The sequence below is a fragment of the Crocodylus siamensis genome, chromosome 7 (assembly GCF_052110815.1).
Source record: "Crocodylus siamensis isolate JL-2025a chromosome 7, ASM5211081v1, whole genome shotgun sequence".
NCBI lineage: Eukaryota > Metazoa > Chordata > Crocodylia > Crocodylidae > Crocodylus > Crocodylus siamensis.
This window is the reverse complement of record NC_143401.1, coordinates 79,140,549-79,158,030: the sequence shown is the minus strand read 5'-3', so window position 1 is coordinate 79,158,030 and position 17,482 is coordinate 79,140,549. Positions and strand designations below refer to the sequence as shown.

At 42.4% G+C, this 17,482-nt stretch overlaps 1 protein-coding gene across 1 annotated transcript; it reads right to left on the bottom strand.

Moving 5' to 3' along the window:
- Positions 1-1,097: 1,097 nt before the first annotated feature.
- TEX36 (testis expressed 36) lies at positions 1,098-17,141 on the bottom strand. The gene is made up of 4 exons (XM_090058016.1): positions 16,996-17,141; positions 14,782-14,913; positions 4,871-4,948; positions 1,098-2,861 (listed from the first exon to the last, which is right to left on the bottom strand). The coding sequence occupies exons 1-4, from the start codon at positions 17,044-17,046 to the stop codon at positions 2,631-2,633; spliced, it is 492 nt and encodes a 163-aa protein (XP_089914142.1). The 5' UTR covers positions 17,047-17,141; the 3' UTR covers positions 1,098-2,630.
- Between the last annotated feature and the right edge of the window lie 341 nt (positions 17,142-17,482).

The following is a 17,482-nucleotide window of genomic DNA, read 5'->3' as shown; positions in this document are numbered from 1 at the left end:
AACTGATTTTAAAATTATATAAAGGTGCTGCCTATTGGAGCTGTACTAGTTTAGCAAAACCCAATTTCTATGCTTGGACAAGCCCCTAAAATGTTGCAAGGCCCTAGAAAGGAGCAGATAGCCAACTCTGCTGCTTGTTGAGGCAGGCAGCAATTGTGCACTGAATGTTTTTACAACAAGGATGTTAGCTATGTACAGTTAATTACCAATGCTCTTCAAAGACACAGGACTTGCATATATTTTGTATTTGTACTAAGAAAATATCCTGATTGTGTATTGCTATTTTTGTATCAATACATCACTTCCAAAGCCTTAAAATTTGGTGCTCTGTCACAGAAGCAGCAATACCAGTCAATACCCAAATCACTCTGTAAGTTTTCCTGGACTAATCAGAAGATTGCCCTGACCCAGTCTTTCTTCATGTTGTTAAGCCTAACTATGCTCAGCTAATCCTTATTAACTGTCAGATGGCAGTGCTTTCCTGAGCACTCTCTGAACTAGCAGTTGGAGCAAACAACTCCCTCCAAAGGGAAAAAAACACCTCATAATACAAACTACTCCATATGCTTCTGATTGAAGCACCTCATCGTCGGAGAAATCACTGTGATGAGATTCATGACCTAATCCAGAGTGCACAAGAGGACCATTAAGTTCTAATACATGGGATTTCTGATTAGAGTTTAAAAATTAAATATTGTATTTTGTCTCATATTTGTTTTAGAGAAGACATGGATTTGAGATATTGGGGAGTCATCTCTTTCATTCGGTCTAGCTAATGCACTGTATATTCCACCTTGGATAGAGATTTCATGTATTCTTGTTTTTTCCCCTACAGTCTTTACTGAAATTTGGTTGTGAATCTATAACTAAACTAATCCTGAACTTCTAAGTGTAACTCTGAGTCACAGTTTAAGCAAGAAAAAAAAATTAGAAGAGAAATAAATCTGTAATCTTCCTATTGCGGTTGAAAAGCGTAACAAACCAGAAAGCCTTATTTCACTGTATTCATCTGTAATATTAAACCCCAGATCAACATTACAAATGTAGCAAGAATGTGTTTCTTCCTTCTGGTGGAGGTCCAAGATTGCCCTCTTGAGTATGCTGAGCCGCATGGGGTACTTCACATACCATGTGATTGGCACGTATTTTGGTTTTGAATCAGTTTGGAGATGAAATCATTGTCTAAAACTATGGAAAAATCTCATTTTAGAGCTGTCAGGCTGGTTCTGTTCACTTTGAAATAAAAAATAATTTTCTAATAACACTATGTAACTTGGCTTTTAATCTGTTTTCTTATTGTTTAATGATGTTTTTTGTTTCAAAATGTTGTGCAAAACCCCGAGACCTCTGGTAGGGGGCACTTCATAAATAAAATAATTATTTATTATTTTAGCATGTGCTCATAAGATTACTATGTTTTTGGAAATCCTCCAATATAATATAGTTTGATGTGACATGAGGAGGTCATCTATTGTATGTAAGTTAGTGGAAAAAAGATATATCTACACAGTGAAAGGAATATATAATTTTGACATATTTAAGCTAACTCTTGCTGCTTCTTTGCAGCTCATTAGATTCAAAGTGTTTGGATTTCATGTTGTTTCTTTGCTAGTCCAGTCAACCTATCCTAGAAATGTATGTTTATTTCCCCATTCCACTTTAATCTGCATGGCAGCGAGTTTATTTGTAGACACTTTTTGAGATACTTGCTTTAGTTTAAAACTGTGATAAACTACACAAGTGGTGCTCAATCTTTTGGCTCCATGGGCCAAATAAATGAAGCAGGATAGTCTACAGGCTGGACTGGGTCCTGAGCACCCTGCAGGATTGGGCCCTACCAATGTCACAGTTGGATCCAGCGCAGCTGTACTCGGTCTCATGCTGCCCTGTGTACCTCTGTGTTGTCCTGCTCATCCAAGCACTGCTTGGCTTCATACCACCTTGCTCAGCCCTGTGTGCCTCCAAGCTGTCCCACTGTCCCACACTGCTCCACTTAGCCCAGTGCACCTCCAGGCTTCCCAGATCAGCCGCATCTAGTGCACAAAGCCATGCTATCTGGCCCATGGGACTCCTTCCAGCTCTGGAAATTTGACAGCAGAACAGCAACAATTAGATGCCACTGCTTCCCTGTGACAAATTTTTGGACCTGGGGGGAAGCCCTGCAGGCTGGATAGCACACATAGGCACCAACTCTGTGTGTGCTCCAGGGTTCAAGCACCTACTGAAAAGAATGAGCAGGTGCTCAGCACCCATGGACAGGGAGGGGGGTCCCATGCCGGCTGCTTTGCCCCACGTAGGCTTATTTGCCCTGGGCTGTGGGCCAAAGAAGTGACAAAGAACAGCTCGGGTTGTGGCAGTGAAGCCAGAAGTCCCCCGGAACTGATACTTCCGGTTTCACTTTTGCTGCGTCCCTCAGATGCTGGTTAGTAGAGTTTTCCGGCTAATAAAGTGCCGGTTAACACAGTTTTTGCTGTAAATCAAAACTGTTTGGCAAGTGCTGCAAGATCTATTTTGCAATATTACATTTACTCTGTTATGTCTGAATGGTAAGAGTTCAAACTAAGAGAAAGGCCATTGATTAGAGTCAGCAGACACCATACAAGAGTTTTGTAATGAATATGCTTGCTTAACTACATTTGTTTTTCATTCTCACGAATGGGCTTATCAATCCAACATCTTTCCAAGTGCTGTTTCGGATAACGCCTACAAAAAGGGCGCTCAGTATTTTGGTCCCCTGTGAATGATGTTTGATAAATGCTGAAGCCATCATTACTACTAGGAATGGACTCATGTGCCCATAGAAAGAAATTTTCTGACTTCTGCTGACTTCTTTCAGGTTTAACCTTCTTTCGTCCTAAACCCTGGAAAAAATATCAAAGAAAAATTGATGAAAATTAATTTACCTTTGAGGACCTTGGTTTTACTAATAAAATGGGTAAATTAAAGGAAAAAAATGCTATTTCCTCACAGAGAAAATAAAGAACCTGACAAACATGATTCTAAGAATTAAGCTGGTCTGCAGCAAGTGATAAAGTTGCAAATATTATTTCCTGGTCTACCTATATACATGTTTCTGGTAGCAAAATGAACTATACTATAGCACAAAGGAAAACTTCAGATAAATAGGTTAACTTTTTAAATTTATTATGTGTAAAATAATACTTTGCATTCCTTTATATATTCAAAGTGAAGTACAAGCATTAGCTACATTCACTTTTTCAACACTGTGGGGCAGATGAGTAAATATTGTTATTTCTGTTCTCCATGTTAGGAAATGGAGACAGAGTATGAAACTAAAATCTTCAAACGTGTTCTTTACTTTGGAAGTCCATAGAATCTGATTTTCACATCTCTGGTAAGTGCGATAAGCACTGAACCACTGGACAAGAGAAGGACTTCCTTCACTATTTTTGAGAATCATTTCCTTCGCTTTCTCATTTCATGAAAAGGAAACATTTTGTTTTGAGTCAAAAGACATTTCATGTAGAACAAAATTAATATTTTCAGAGGGGTTTTTTGTATTCATGAGGAAAAACAGAAAATTTAAATTAAACCAATTTTTGTGATTTTTCAGTTCAGTAAACCGAGGATAGGAAGGCCTCTATTCCCCTTGTTCAGTGCAGCAGTAGGCTTCTCTCAAGCTTCACATAAGCAAGCAAAGAGGGGAGTAAGATGATTACGCCTGAGACCCGCTGATCAGTACTTATGCAGGCCCAGGACTTAAGAAAGAAAGACATCAGCATTTGTCCCAGGCTGAATACTGCAATAATGGATATGGTGAAGCTATGGAGAGGCGGTGTTACAGTCCAGAAGCTTGCATACAGGCTGGGGGTTAGATAGTGTTTTCCACAGTCCCTCCATAATTCCCTTAAAAAAAGACCATTCACTCTAACTTTTGGAAGGAAGGATGATTTTTACATACACAGAAGTGTAAGAATGGCTGTTTCAGAAATCCAGAATGTTCGATTTGCTGCAGAGAAATACAGAGATCACAGCTTTAGGGCAGACTGTGATACTACAAAGCCTAAAAGTTAAGTTTAGTTTCAGTAATTTTGATGTAACTGTAGCTGAGGAATTAAGTGTTCCTTATGTCATTGCTCCTGTTTTCAAAACATGGAATGGCTTTTTTATTATTATATAATTATTATTTCTACTGGCTTACAAAATGACAAATGATTTGAGTGCCCAAGTTGAGATGAAAAGGTCTGACTTTTAGGAGGCAGGTATATGCTTTTTCTGAAAATCAGGCCCCTTTGTGGTGCTCAAATTTGAGACCCAAAATTACTAATGACATTTAAAATAATTAATTGTATTTTGAAATTCAAGCTGAGTAAGTTCATTTCATAAGGCCTGTACCCCTGACTAAAGACCAAATTCTGGTAGAAGAGCCACCTATGCATACACAAAAGGAAAAAATTACAAATGTATCAACAGAAGAGTATGCAAAGCCATCACACACCAAGCACTCAATGCATCCAGATTTTTTTTAAAAAAATCAATATAATAATACTTTTGCAGGTGGCCAATCCATCTGTCTGTGGAATAAGAGAAACTGCCATGGTCTGAATTGTTAGGTTCCAAAAGAAATCCAGCATGTCTGTATCAGTCTTGCCAGATTCTACATGAGTATTCCAGACACTTATAAAAGATTAGTTAGGTGGGTCTGTGAAGATATGTTCACATGTTATTACATATAGGAAGATATATCCTAATGTCAATAATTTGTGCATGCAGTATTGCTACTTCTGTTAATTTTCTTTCATCCCTTTTTTTTAAGGATCCCTGATGCTTGCAAGTAAGAGAAAAAAATGATGCCTTTAAATAATGGACAAGTTGAGAGAAGTGAACTTTTTAATTTTTGGATACTTACAAAATCAAAGTACTCCCCTCCATTCTGTAAACAATGTTTGTTGTCATGAGATGAAAATGGGAAGCTGTTTACCGCTTGCTGAAAAAAAGGAAACAAAAGGGAAGACGATGAGTTTTAAGATACTTTTCCCACATGTGCTGCAAACAGTTCTCATGTTCTAGGTGCATCTACACGAGATGTTTGATGCACAGTAGACTAATTGTACTGTTCATTAGTGCACACAGAAAAAAGTGTGCAAATGCAAAGTAGTGTTAGTCTACTGTGCATTAAATGTCACACAAAAAACGTGATCATGCTAATGCGCAGTATGGCAGACTACTACGCATTGATTTAGGACTTGATTATACAAGTACTAAATTTAATGTCCAGTAGGCACTGCACATTAATGAATGTGTAGATGCACCCTTCAAAAAATGAAACAATTAATAGAGGTACTTTTATTTATTAAATCTTCATCAGTAAACTTTTTCAAAAGAATTTAATATTCCAATCACTTGTTGAATATGCACGATTAAAGATAAATGTAAACTTCCACATTAGAAAAAACGAGTACCAAAATATTAAGAGAAATGTCAAAGCATTTTGTATGACTCACTACTGAACCCAAAACTAATTAAAATTGAACTACAAAAGGGTACTCAACATTTAATTTATCTGTGATTTATTTATTGAATACGATCTGGTAACCTTCTGTGATGGGAAGAAAAGGCATTAGGCACAGAACTACTTTTTAATCTTACTTTTAAATGTACTTCACTAAATTTTGTAAAATTAAAATTTACAAATCAAAAAGGGATCTGAAAATGCATGTGTGTGTGTGTATATATATTTAAATACTTGTAAAAATAGTTAACAGATGTAATTTATTTTAAAAGTGTGTTGAATGACATTTTAGTATACATAAAATGGCTAAAATATGAAACTCTAAAAACGTTCTCAACTACTAGATACCTCGTTTCTGCTTCTCCATACACCATCTTTCTGTTTTGTGTTAGTAACTTTCTGTTCTTGCAACTGCTCTAATGATTTTTAGATTTAATATTGTGGCATGAATATTCCAAGTTATTTCTATGAGTCTTCACTGCCATATGGTGTAACTAGTTTTACTGTGGCATAAGATAAAAAGTGATTTCAAATAAACTGTGGTTTATAAAAGAAAATCAAAATCAGTTGTAAAGAAAAATACGTTTAGGGCCTGACCCTGCAAGTACAACCATGGAGAGGTAAGGATCTGATTGCAAGGAATTAGTTGCAGGATCATTGCTTAGGTCACGACTAAAGGTGCACTTGATAAATATTGTTCAGCCTTGTGCTGTGTGCCTAATCTTCACATGATTTCTCACCCAGTCTTAGCTGGACTGTGGCCATGTGTGTTTTTGTTAATTATGGAGCTGTACTAGTTTTTCAAGGGCCCAATTCTTTAGCTACTCCATGCAGTGAATTCCTAGGGAAATCACTGGAAATTTCATAAGTAGAATATATTAATAAAAATATTGATCAGCCATGGGATCAATATTCATTTAGGTCCCAATTTTGTGAACACTTATGCACCAGAGTTAGAGTTCAGTGTAACTACTTGCATATATATAAACTTGTAGGATACGCACCCTATGTCTCTTGACCTACTACTTAAGTGCCCAGTCACTTACACATTAGCAGTGAGTTTATTTATAGTTCTTAATTGCTGAAGAAAAAGTGAAAAATAAAAGAAGTATTGATTGAATATTGTCTGTTGAAGTTACTGAAGAAATTAAATAAGCAGGAACAGCTATAGTAAAAGGGGTTTAAATCTATAGTAAAGAAAGTACAATGAGGTAATATAATCTAAGAAAGTACTGTATGCTTCAGAAAATTAATTAACCTCACAGCCAGGGAGTTCCTTCACATAGGGAGATTAGAGACAGTCAGCTTCACACGTAGTGAGCTTCCAGCAGTCTTCATCAGCAGTTTTTTAAGAAGTCAAAACAAAACAAACTTTCTGAAGCTGTGTTTTTATTGACATTGCATTCTAGTCTCTCTACAATGTCTTCTTACTCCTTCGGTTGACATTCATTCTCTTTTTACTAAAATTGTTCTAATTCATCATATATGGGGGATAGGGCCTTCGTTAATAGTGAGAACAGCTACACAGACTAAGCAGAGGTGATAATAGCATAGGAAATGCCATACCAGTACAGATCAAAGGTCTGTCCAGAGACATAACTAGGGCAGGGCAAACTGGGCAGCCACCTTGGACACCCAGCTGGCCCTTGGGCACCCAGCTGTGTCCATGTACTACCAAGTCTGTCTACCCTGGTAATTTTTTGCTAAGGGACTTGCTACACTTTAATTCTGGGTGGCTCCTGGATTAAACCCTGGATTGTCTGCACATTAACACCTTTAAGTAGTTTAAAACACTCAATATGCAGCTCAAAGTTAAGCCACTCCAGAGCAAGATTCTCTCTTGATCTGCATAATCCAGCTCCTGTTCCATTAAGATGTGGCTCCTTCCCACAGGCGTGCTGCTCAAACTGAAGGTGTGACTGCAAGCTAGTGCTAAACCAATCAGCATTTGTGTGGTTCACAGTGGGCATGTTTACACATGCAAATAACATGGGATCAGTTTACTTTAGAGTAAATTACTCTACTAAACTGACCCAGGCAGGCACCTACATATGCAGGCTGTGTCCTGACAAGCGCGGTATATACCGCACATTCAGTTGTTCTCCATGCTGCAAGGGTCCAGAGGGGAAAAAAATGCGAGCGTTGCATGTGACAGCAACATGCACTGCCCAAAGCCAGAGCCTGGCTGGCTGGAGCCACAGTAGGATAGCTGCTGCTGCAGCCCCAGAAGGCCCAAAGAGCCCCAGTTAAGGCTGCTGGGGCCAGCACATTGCTGGCCACAGCTTTTCCTATCCCACCCAGGGTAATTTGCCACAGCAGCACAGCACACATGGCACAAGCATTCCCCAAGGACAATTAGTGGCAGCACAAGGAGATAAAGCTCTCCTAGCCCAGGTCCATGACCACAACACTTGGGCTGGGAGATAAGGATCTCCCAGCAGCAGCCCCACAATCATGGAGCTGGCGCTGGGAGCTCCCTGCTGCCAGACAGGGGGATATTGTCCTTATGCCCTGGCAGCAGGCAGCTCCTGGAGGCAGGAAGCAATCTCCCATCCCCTGCTGCCTGGGAACACATTTGCTCCTGGTCAGGACTTTACATGTGTGCTACTGTGCGGTTATGAGTCACGAGTAAATTTGCTACTTTCATTTGCAGATAGCAAATTTACTCACAATTAGAGCCAATTACTGCACAGTAAGTGTCTGCACGTGTAGATGCAGATACTTACTGCACAGTGATTAGCTCTACAGCACAGTAAAGTGTCTCATGTAGATGCGTCTGGTGTAATATGTAAAAAGACACTAACAATGATTAGAGTCAGATTCCTCAGACAAAGATGAAAATCCACATAATGCACTACAACCCTCTACTCTGCTCCTAAACTCGCCTCCTAACTTCTCCCTTTTAGTCAAATTCTTCTTTCGGTTACACTGAGGTTAGCAAAGTTACTTCAGTTTTAAATCAGTGCAAATAAGGTAAAGAATGGCTTCTGATCTAATGCCATTACAGAAGTACTACAAAGATACTACCAACACAGGGCCATTGAGAGAAAACATCAGAACAGATACACAGTTGTTAACTAGAAGAGAAGAAATGTCAACCTACAGTAGGAGCCACACTGTCCACTTTGTTTTAGAATGCCAACCACCAAACAAATATGCTGGGTAAACCCAAACGATGGAATCCAGTAAAATCAGGACATTTAGCTTTTTTGAAATGGAGACTGAGTTCACCTTTTTCTGGGGGCCAGAGATCTGGGTGTAAGACATCCTGAGTTCCAGAAATGGAGTTCAGTTTGCTATGTAGAGTACAGATTTTGTTACCTTTACCTTGAGTGCATCTACATATGCAAATGCTGTGGGGTAGCTTTACTCTAGAGTGTTTTACTCTACAGTAAACCCCGCTTAGGCAGGCAGCTACACATGCGGGGATGTGGAAGCAGATTTGCTGCTCATGGCAGCAGTCTGTTCCCAACCCTTCTGGCCCTGCGCTGGCCCTCCGCAGCAACCAGGGGAAGCTCTAGGCCGGGGCAGGCAATGCATTTTGGCTGGAGTGCCGAAAAAACCACAAGGTCTACCTTGGAAGGTGCTGGAGTGATGGCATGCCAGAAAAACAAAATGAGGGCAGGGGGGTGAGGGGGAGGCGGTACATGGCAGGACACACTGCTTATTAATATATTTAATAATTATAAATGTTGCCTTTGTTTTTGTGTATTCCTTTTTTGTTAAATATATTGCAGTGAGAGAGAGAGAGAAGAGAGAAATAAGAGAAAGAGGAGAGAAAGAAAGAGGGAAAGAGAAAGTAAAAAGAGAAGAGCGAGCGAGAGAGAAAGGAGAGCAGAGAGAAAACCAGACACATACACATGCACACAGAGAATCATACACACACAGACATACACACAGAACTACATGTGCACAAACACAGAGAACCAGAATCTCCCCTGCCCAGATGGGGGCTTGTGGCTAGCTGCCCCACTAGTGGATCAGGGCATGGGGCTGGGACCTGCCTCTCCCCTGCAGCTATTTCCAAGCCCCCGCCTTGTTCGCCCAATCCAGGCATAGGGCTGAGAAAAAGCAGTGGGGCTGGGATCTGCCCCTGACTGGAACAGTTCCCAGTCAGCCCCTGCTGTGTGGGGAAGCCTGCATGTGCAGCCCGGAGCTGGCTGGGAACTCCCCAAAACAGGACAGTCCCTAGCCAACTCCAGGCTATACATGCAGAGTTCCCCATGTATCCCAAGGCCAGCTGGGAACTTCCCCCAATCAGGGGCAGGCTCCAGTCAGCTCCAGGCTGGGCAGGGAACTCTCTTCATGCAGGGAGCTCCCACCTGCTGCTCTGTGATTGCGGAGCAGGGAGCTGGAAGCGTGTTCCAGCCCTGGCTCCACGATTGCAGAGTGGAGGCTGGAAGAAGCTGGGGCTCAGAGCTTCCTGCTGCAAGGGCAGGGGGACATTGTCCCTGCCTGGGCTCTGGTGATGGGGCCCACTCCAGTAACAGGCAGCGCCCAGGGACAGGAAGCAATCTTGCACGCCCTGCTGCGCAGCAGACTGGGAGCAAATTTGGTCCTGGTCAGTGTTCTACACGTGCTGTGCTGCACAGTATTTATTCAGCAGTTAATTTGCTACTTGCATTTGCAGGTAGCAAATTAACTGCTAAGTAAAGGAAATTACTGTGCAGTAAGGGTCATTACATGTAGACAGTGACACTTACTACACAGTAATTAGCTCTACTGTGCAGTAAAGGATCTTGTGTAGATGTGCCCCTTGTGTAAATTTGGTCTAGCAAAGGTACAAAGATTTCCAAGTCTATCCCTCTATGAATTCATTAAGTCCCTTTTGTTCTGTAATGACATCATGTTAAAATGAAATTTACCATATATTAATAGCAGTCTATATTAACAATATTGAAAAAAACTCAATAAGCTGAGTAGACAGCAGTTGCTTTGGGATAAGCAGCCGAGGTGTGGGACTTGAAGAAGCTTTTTTCTAGTGACTTTAAGGTGGCTGATTGGTGCTAGAGCCTCCCCCCCCACCCCCATGGCAGGTTGTTGTGGTGTTTTGGGGGGTTTTTTGCCCCTTGCCCTTGCCTTTTTTTAAATCTCATTACAGCATAGGTGTTCTCTAGGTGGCAGAAAATGCACAAATGGATCCTGGGCCAGGTGTTGTGACCTGTGTGGAAAGTGCCATGTTTGTCTACCTCCCAGAGGGTCATGAGCACTGCATTTGCACCAGGTGTAAGCTGGTGTCTTCCCTGGAGGAGAAGACTCAAGGGTTGGAAGCACGGGTAATCATGCTGCATTGCATCAAGGACCAGGAAGATTACACTGAAAAGAGTTATGAGAGGCTGGTACTGGAGAGGCCAAGCGGCAATGAGAAGTGGCAACATGTGACTGCTCAAAGAAGGAGGGTCCACAGAATTGAAGAGCAACTGCTTGAAGTCAGCAACTGCTTTCAAGCACTTTGTGGTGGAACTGCTGAGGAAAAGACAGAGGAGAGGACATCTGCAGGCATGAGGCAGAGGAGGCAGCAGCCTAGAGAGCAGGAAATGCCAGGCCCCAAGGCCAGGGCCTCCAGGATCACTACACCAAGAAGGAAGAGTGGTGGTGGTTGGTGACCTTCTCTGGGAGGACAGAAGCATCAATTTGTCATCCAGATTTGGAAGCCCAGGCAGTGTGCTGCCTCTGTGGAGCCCAAATTCAGGATGTCACAGAAAGACTGCCAAAGCTCATCATCCATCAGACCACTACACTTTCCTGTTTGTTAATGTAGGCACTAATGATACGTCTGAGAATTACACCGAATAGATCAAAGGTGACTATGAGGTTCTTGCCAGGAAAATTAAGGAGCTTGGTGCATCAGTGGTAGTGCTGTCATTAATTCTTCCTGTGGAAGGCAAGGGTCCAGGCAGAGACCATTGTGAACATGGATGTGTAGCTAGAATTGGACATGTAGCTGAGATGGTGGTGTTGATGTGACGGATTTGGCTTCTTTTACAACAGGCAGATGTTCTTGGGAAGAAGACTGATATCAAGAGATGGGATCCATCTGAAGAAAATAGGGAAGAGTATCTTTGGGCATTGTCTGGCCAACCTAGTAAGGAGGGGTTTAACTAGGTTCCACGGGAGATGGTGATCAAAACCCTCCAGTGACCCAGCACACAGTCCAGAGGGGAAAGGACTCAAGAAGCAACTCTGGGAAATGGCCAGAGAGCTACAGAACTACAACAAGCGGTGCAAAAGGGAGGCTTATAGGTCAAAATGCAAAATATGTTCAATGCATGTATAAAAATGTAGAAGTATGGGGAATAAACGAGATGTTCTGGAAGCTGCAGCCTGTGAAAAAAGATGACCTGCTTGGCATCACAGAGACCTGGTGGGACAGTTTTTATGACTGAAATATCAACATCAAGGGTTATGCTGTTTCAGATGGACAGGGTTGGGAGAAAATGTGTTGGTGTTGTCTTGTATGTCAAAAACACATACACTTCTTCCCTGGTTAGGAGGAAGAAGACTGCAAAATGAAGCTACAGTATAATGGTGGAGATTTATTATAGGGTACCACATCAGGAAAAGTAGATGAATCAGGAACTCTTCAAGCAGGTGACAAATCTATCCAAAAGCTATGGGATGGTACTGATGGGCGACTTAATTTTTCTGGACATCTGCTGGAAGAACAATGCAGTCAAACATACAATGTCAAGCTTGTTCCTAACTTGTGTGGAGGACAACTTTCTGTTTCAGAAAGTGAAGGATACAACTAGAAGTTCTTCTATCTCAGACCTGACCAACAGGGAAGAATTGGCAGAGGATGTCAAGGTGATAGGCAACTTGGGAGGAAAAAAACTTGATATGATAGAATACAAGACACTGGCCCCAACTAAAAGCTTACCCAGCTCTGCCCTGTTGCCTCATTCAGGCTATGAGCTTCCCTTAGTTCCCCCTGGATGGCTCCAGGGAACAGCTCAGGTGCCTGCTTGTCCATCTGCTGCAGACATCTCTTTCAAAGAGCCCCTTACACTTCAGCATGCAGGGCCAGACTGCCTCCTCTGGCTCAGGCTATGGGATTGTATGTGTGGAAGCTGTGCCCCCTTTTTGGTCATGTGCCTTCCCCAGCTCTCCACAGGGTTTTCCCTGTCAATCGAGGGCCAGCCTGCCCTCCCGCAGCTGTGGCCCCACACAGCAGATGAGCCTGCTGCATCTTTTTAAATTCCACACGGCCACGGTTTCCTCTCCTCCCCTTCCCTTACACCCAAGTTGTCATAAAGAAGAGGGAAGGCACTTTATCTCTCTTGCTGTCAAGAGGACATGGACTAATGGCTTGAAGTTGCAGCAAAGTAAGTTTAAACTTGACAATGAGACAGTGGAATAGACTGCTTAGGGAAGTTGTGGACTCTCCATCACTTGAGGTGTTCAAGAAGAGGTTGGACAGGTCAGGGATAATCTAGGTTTACCTTTACCTATGTTCTGAGGTGGGTATTTCCTATGTTTCTGGGTTTTATTGGTTGCCCTTGCCCCTTCCTCCTCCTCTACCTCCTTTCTGGTGTATGTGTCAGGGTGTTTTTAAGCACCTTCCCAGAGGCATTGGGTATTGGCTACAGCCAAATCTGGGGACTTAGACTTAGGTGTGTCAGTGCTCCTGTTGAAAGCAAAACCAGAGGTTCCTGGTTAGAGGGCCTTACCCCTCCACTCAGAGTCAGACCAATCACCATATTTGGAGTCAGGAAATATTTTTACCCCATGGTCAAACTGGTATGGACTGGGGGGGGGGGGGCGGGGGGCATTGCCTTCCTCTGTAGCCCTCTACCAAGGGTTACTTGAGTATATATTGACAACATTCATAGAATCTGCCGGACATCAGCTGCCACAGTTCCCCTGCTTTACCTATGGCAGGTTAGGGTGTTAGGTCTGTGCTGTCAGGGCTGATGGTAGTCTTATGTAGAGTTTAGATTATGAAGTGTATAGGATGGTTTGGATAGAAATGATCCTGCCTCAAGCAGAGGGCTGGACTAGATGTCCTCTGGAGGTCCCCTCCAGCCCTACTTCTCTATCATGCTATGAATTACCATATATTTTGCCTTCATGAACTCGGAAATCAGATCATTCTAAACATTACAATTATTACCACAAATCTGGTCCTCATTCCTATTGAATAGTTTACTATATATGTTTAATGTCTTAAGAATTACACTTAAAGAAAACAGAAATAAAACATAGTTAATGTTGTGAACACAACTCAAACATCAGAGTTTAACGTACTGGGGCTATAAAATATTGCCAGGTTAGTGCTCCATTAACCCTATTAGGCTAAAAACAGTCATTACATTTGCCCTGAGATAATCCATTTTATCCTAGGACAAAGTACAATTGTTCAGACATCCACATCCATTATCCCAGAATAAAAAGGTTCACAGGATAAGAAGTACTAACAGTTTATCCCAGGGCACCACAAAATGCATCTCAACAGTTATCCTGAGATTGCATCATTGAATCAATGGCAGAAAGTGGCAGTGCATTCAGCTGCTCATTAAACCCTAATTAAAAGGATGCCAATCCTTGGACATTTCTGTTCTGGGACAAACAAAGATATAACATGTCCAGGGACAAGTGCAACATTTGTTCCTAGTCTTATTTGCGTTTAATATCTATAGCTGTTTTAAGGAAAGGAGAGCAAGGGACATCATGGCTGGATCCTATTGCAGGATCAGTGCATGAAGAGTGTGTGTGAAATACTTACTTTAAATGTTCATAATTTTAAAAAAATCTGCACTGATTATTTTAGAATTTGGTTTCATTTCTAATTCTCAGCAAAATCCTAGAAAATAAAACATGTCGAATTTGAAGTGTCTATCTTTCACTAATCCCATTATCAAGAAACAGAATTCCTTGCTAATTTCCTCACATACAGTTCAAAATTCTTATCAAATTTCAACTAAATGTGCAGACAAAGAGAGAGAGAGACAGAGATTGCATATACTCTTTAGACTGACATCAAATTTAATATATTTCAGCACATAAGGAATTTGTCTTAGAAAGTTACAAATAACAAAAAAAGTTGGAACTGAATTTGGAGTTTGGCCTTTAGCATAGAAGGTGCCATGGGTATCTGACATGGTAGGTGAGAAACAGTATATCTTGAGAAAAAAATATTTCTTATCACTCATCTTATTCCCAGAAGCATGAAGACTGCTAGCCACTACATTGTATATTCACTAACCTAAGGGCAAGTGCTATTCTTATTCACATCATTTAGTAAGCATTTACCCAACAATATCCTATGCCAAGGAGTTCCAGAAATCAATGACATTTTCATAACTCACCTGCTCTCGAATTTTGTATGCTACTGGCAATTTCTTCTCAATGGACTCAGCTTCTTCTGGATTTTGCACCTGTTTTAGCATGGAGCCCGTAATGGATTCAGGTTGGCTTTGTAATACTCCAGGGTGAGGGAACTAGAAAAGATCCACAAAATATCCATTTTGATCAACTAAGAAACAAATCAGCATCAGTAAAAAAGTGAAAAATTATAGTTTTTAACTTATTATTTGTATTACAGCAGCACCTAGAGGCCCCAATCAGAATCTGGGTCCCACTGTACAATATACAAAGATGAGGATGATGCCTGCCTTGAATGGCTTCTAATGGAGAAAGATAAAATAGTTGAGGAAAAGTGGGTAGGGATGTAAGAGACAAGCTGTTTATTAGTTCTGCAGGAATTTTCTCAAAGTTGGTGTGTAGTGACTGTAAATTTTGTAAGAGTTTCTTTAACACCATCACAGCTGCAAGGATTTGTTGTTTATTATGTCCAATGCTTCTACTGCTCTAGGAGGGCATGATCACAGTATAGGCCACTAAGCACCTTGCAGAAGGAGCTCCTCAGCTTGTAGATTCTTGTTCTTAGAACTAAAACAATTGACAATCCTGAATTTTCCAGGACAGCCCCAAGTTTGGGGGCTGTGTCCTGGGAGCCCTGAAAATTTGCTGAAATAGGACTTCTGAGAAATTGATCTCATGTCAGACAACGGCCTCCCAGTTTGCTACCTCCTGAACCAGGAACAGCACAGTGAAGCTAATTAGCTTGCATACAAGACACATAGTAAAGAGCAAAAAATCAGAACAAAAATGGCGTGCACTTCTGGTTTCAAAAGGCTGTGGAGCATCTGGGAATACATCCTGGAATTTGCTCCCCCAAAAGTTGGTAGCATTTTTTAGAACTTGCAAGAGGAAGCAAAGCACTTGCAAATGGGCATGTGTCTACATGCGTGTTGCTGGAGTGCTTATCACTCAACTGTGAGAGTGTGCTGATATTTAGAGTAACCCAGAGATGAAAGAAATCTAATATGCAATTTTTCTGAAGGGGGGTGGGGGAGAAAAGAAACTGGAGGTAAAAAGAAAGACAACTTCAGGCAGTTTGGAATCTCTGTGCACAAGAGACATTTTGTGAAGATCTGAGAAAGGCCTTTGTAGACTTTGCAAAGTAAAAACAGTTTAAACAGTACAGACAATCTATAACCTAGAGTTCTCTAATTAGTTCCTTTACAGATTGATTTCTAAATCTCTGCAGAACACACATCACTGTGTGTACCACAGTGGGTGGTAAAATGGTGACATAAGAAGTAATTAATCAGTCTCAACCACTGGAAAGCCCATTTCAGTTCTTTACCTCATTGCCCTTCTGCTGGTGAAAATGCTGCAAAAAATTTCTATAAGGGAGCAGAGGTTTCTTGAGATATTTAATAGAGATTTAATATCACAATCAAAATGCATGACATAGCTCTCTCACAGCTGCAACAAACAGTAATTAGTAATAACCCTTTGCATTTTAAAAAATTTGACCCAAGTGAAATAATCCACCCTGTTCTGGTGGGAAATAGGCAAATAACCATCAGTCTCTCCACTTAAAGATGTAGAATCTGAGAGAGATTCATGAACCTGTAAAAAAACCCCAGTGGTTTTGTGTCACTTTTGGCTTCTTGATCACTTAGAAAAGCTGGAAGTTTTTTTTCCCTTAGAAACAGTAGGAATGGAAAGTCCCCACTGTCTTTTCTGGGTGAAAAAATGATTTGCTGCAGTAACATTTGGGAGCCTGCTTATCCAGGGAGCACTTAGTCTTCAAGCATCTTCTCCCAAAGCTTTAGCTGAGCACATATTACCAAAAAAATACAGTTACAGTTCTGCTAAAATGGCATTTGGTCTGAAGGGTCCGGTTTCTTCCCCTCGGTCCTCGTGCTGTCCTTATCCCAGGCCTCGGGGACCACAACTTTCCACCCGAGCTGTGGTTTGGGGTGCGGGGGAGGCGGTTGGTTTGGTTTGGGGGGAGGTTCTGGCTGGGAAACTGGGTTTTCAGCCTAATCCCAGTTTTCCTCGCCTGCGTTTGTATGTATTCAGCCGCACACTGTGAGCAGTGGGGGGAAGGAAGCGCCAAAACTTCCCCGGGCCAGCGCAGCGCACACAAGGCGGCGCGACGCAAAGCGGGCGAGCCCCGGCGGCGCAGGCCGGGCCGGGCCGGGGCGCGGGCGCTGAGGGGCGCTTACCCAGGCGCCGTCCCGCTCCGCGCTCGGCTTGGCCGCCCGCCCCTTCGGCATCGCGCTGCCCGGCCCGGCCCGGCCCGCGCTGCGCCCCTCGCATTTGGCCCGTCACAATGGGGCGCTGCCCAGGTGCTTGTGCCTCAGGCGTGGGAGGCAGCGAGGGGGCCTTAGGTACAGGCTGCTGTAGGCCGAGTGCAGCAGTCACTTGAAAGAAACCTCCTGGGACCATTCATTCCCCTCTCATCTAACATTTCTACTCCTGCCAGCACTGGGCCGTGCAAGGGGCCCTCTGAAGCAGCTTGGGCTCTTACGCTAAGAGGCAAGCGCACCGAAGTGCAGCCTGCCTCTGGCCCGCCGGCTCCTCAGTTTCCCTCAGGCCTCTATTTCTTCTGTCCAGGAAGAGCACGCACCAGCCTCACGGAGGGTATTTGTACCCGAAAGTTTGCAACCAGTGGCACCACGTAGGGGGTCCATGGGCACCCCCTGAGAGCGC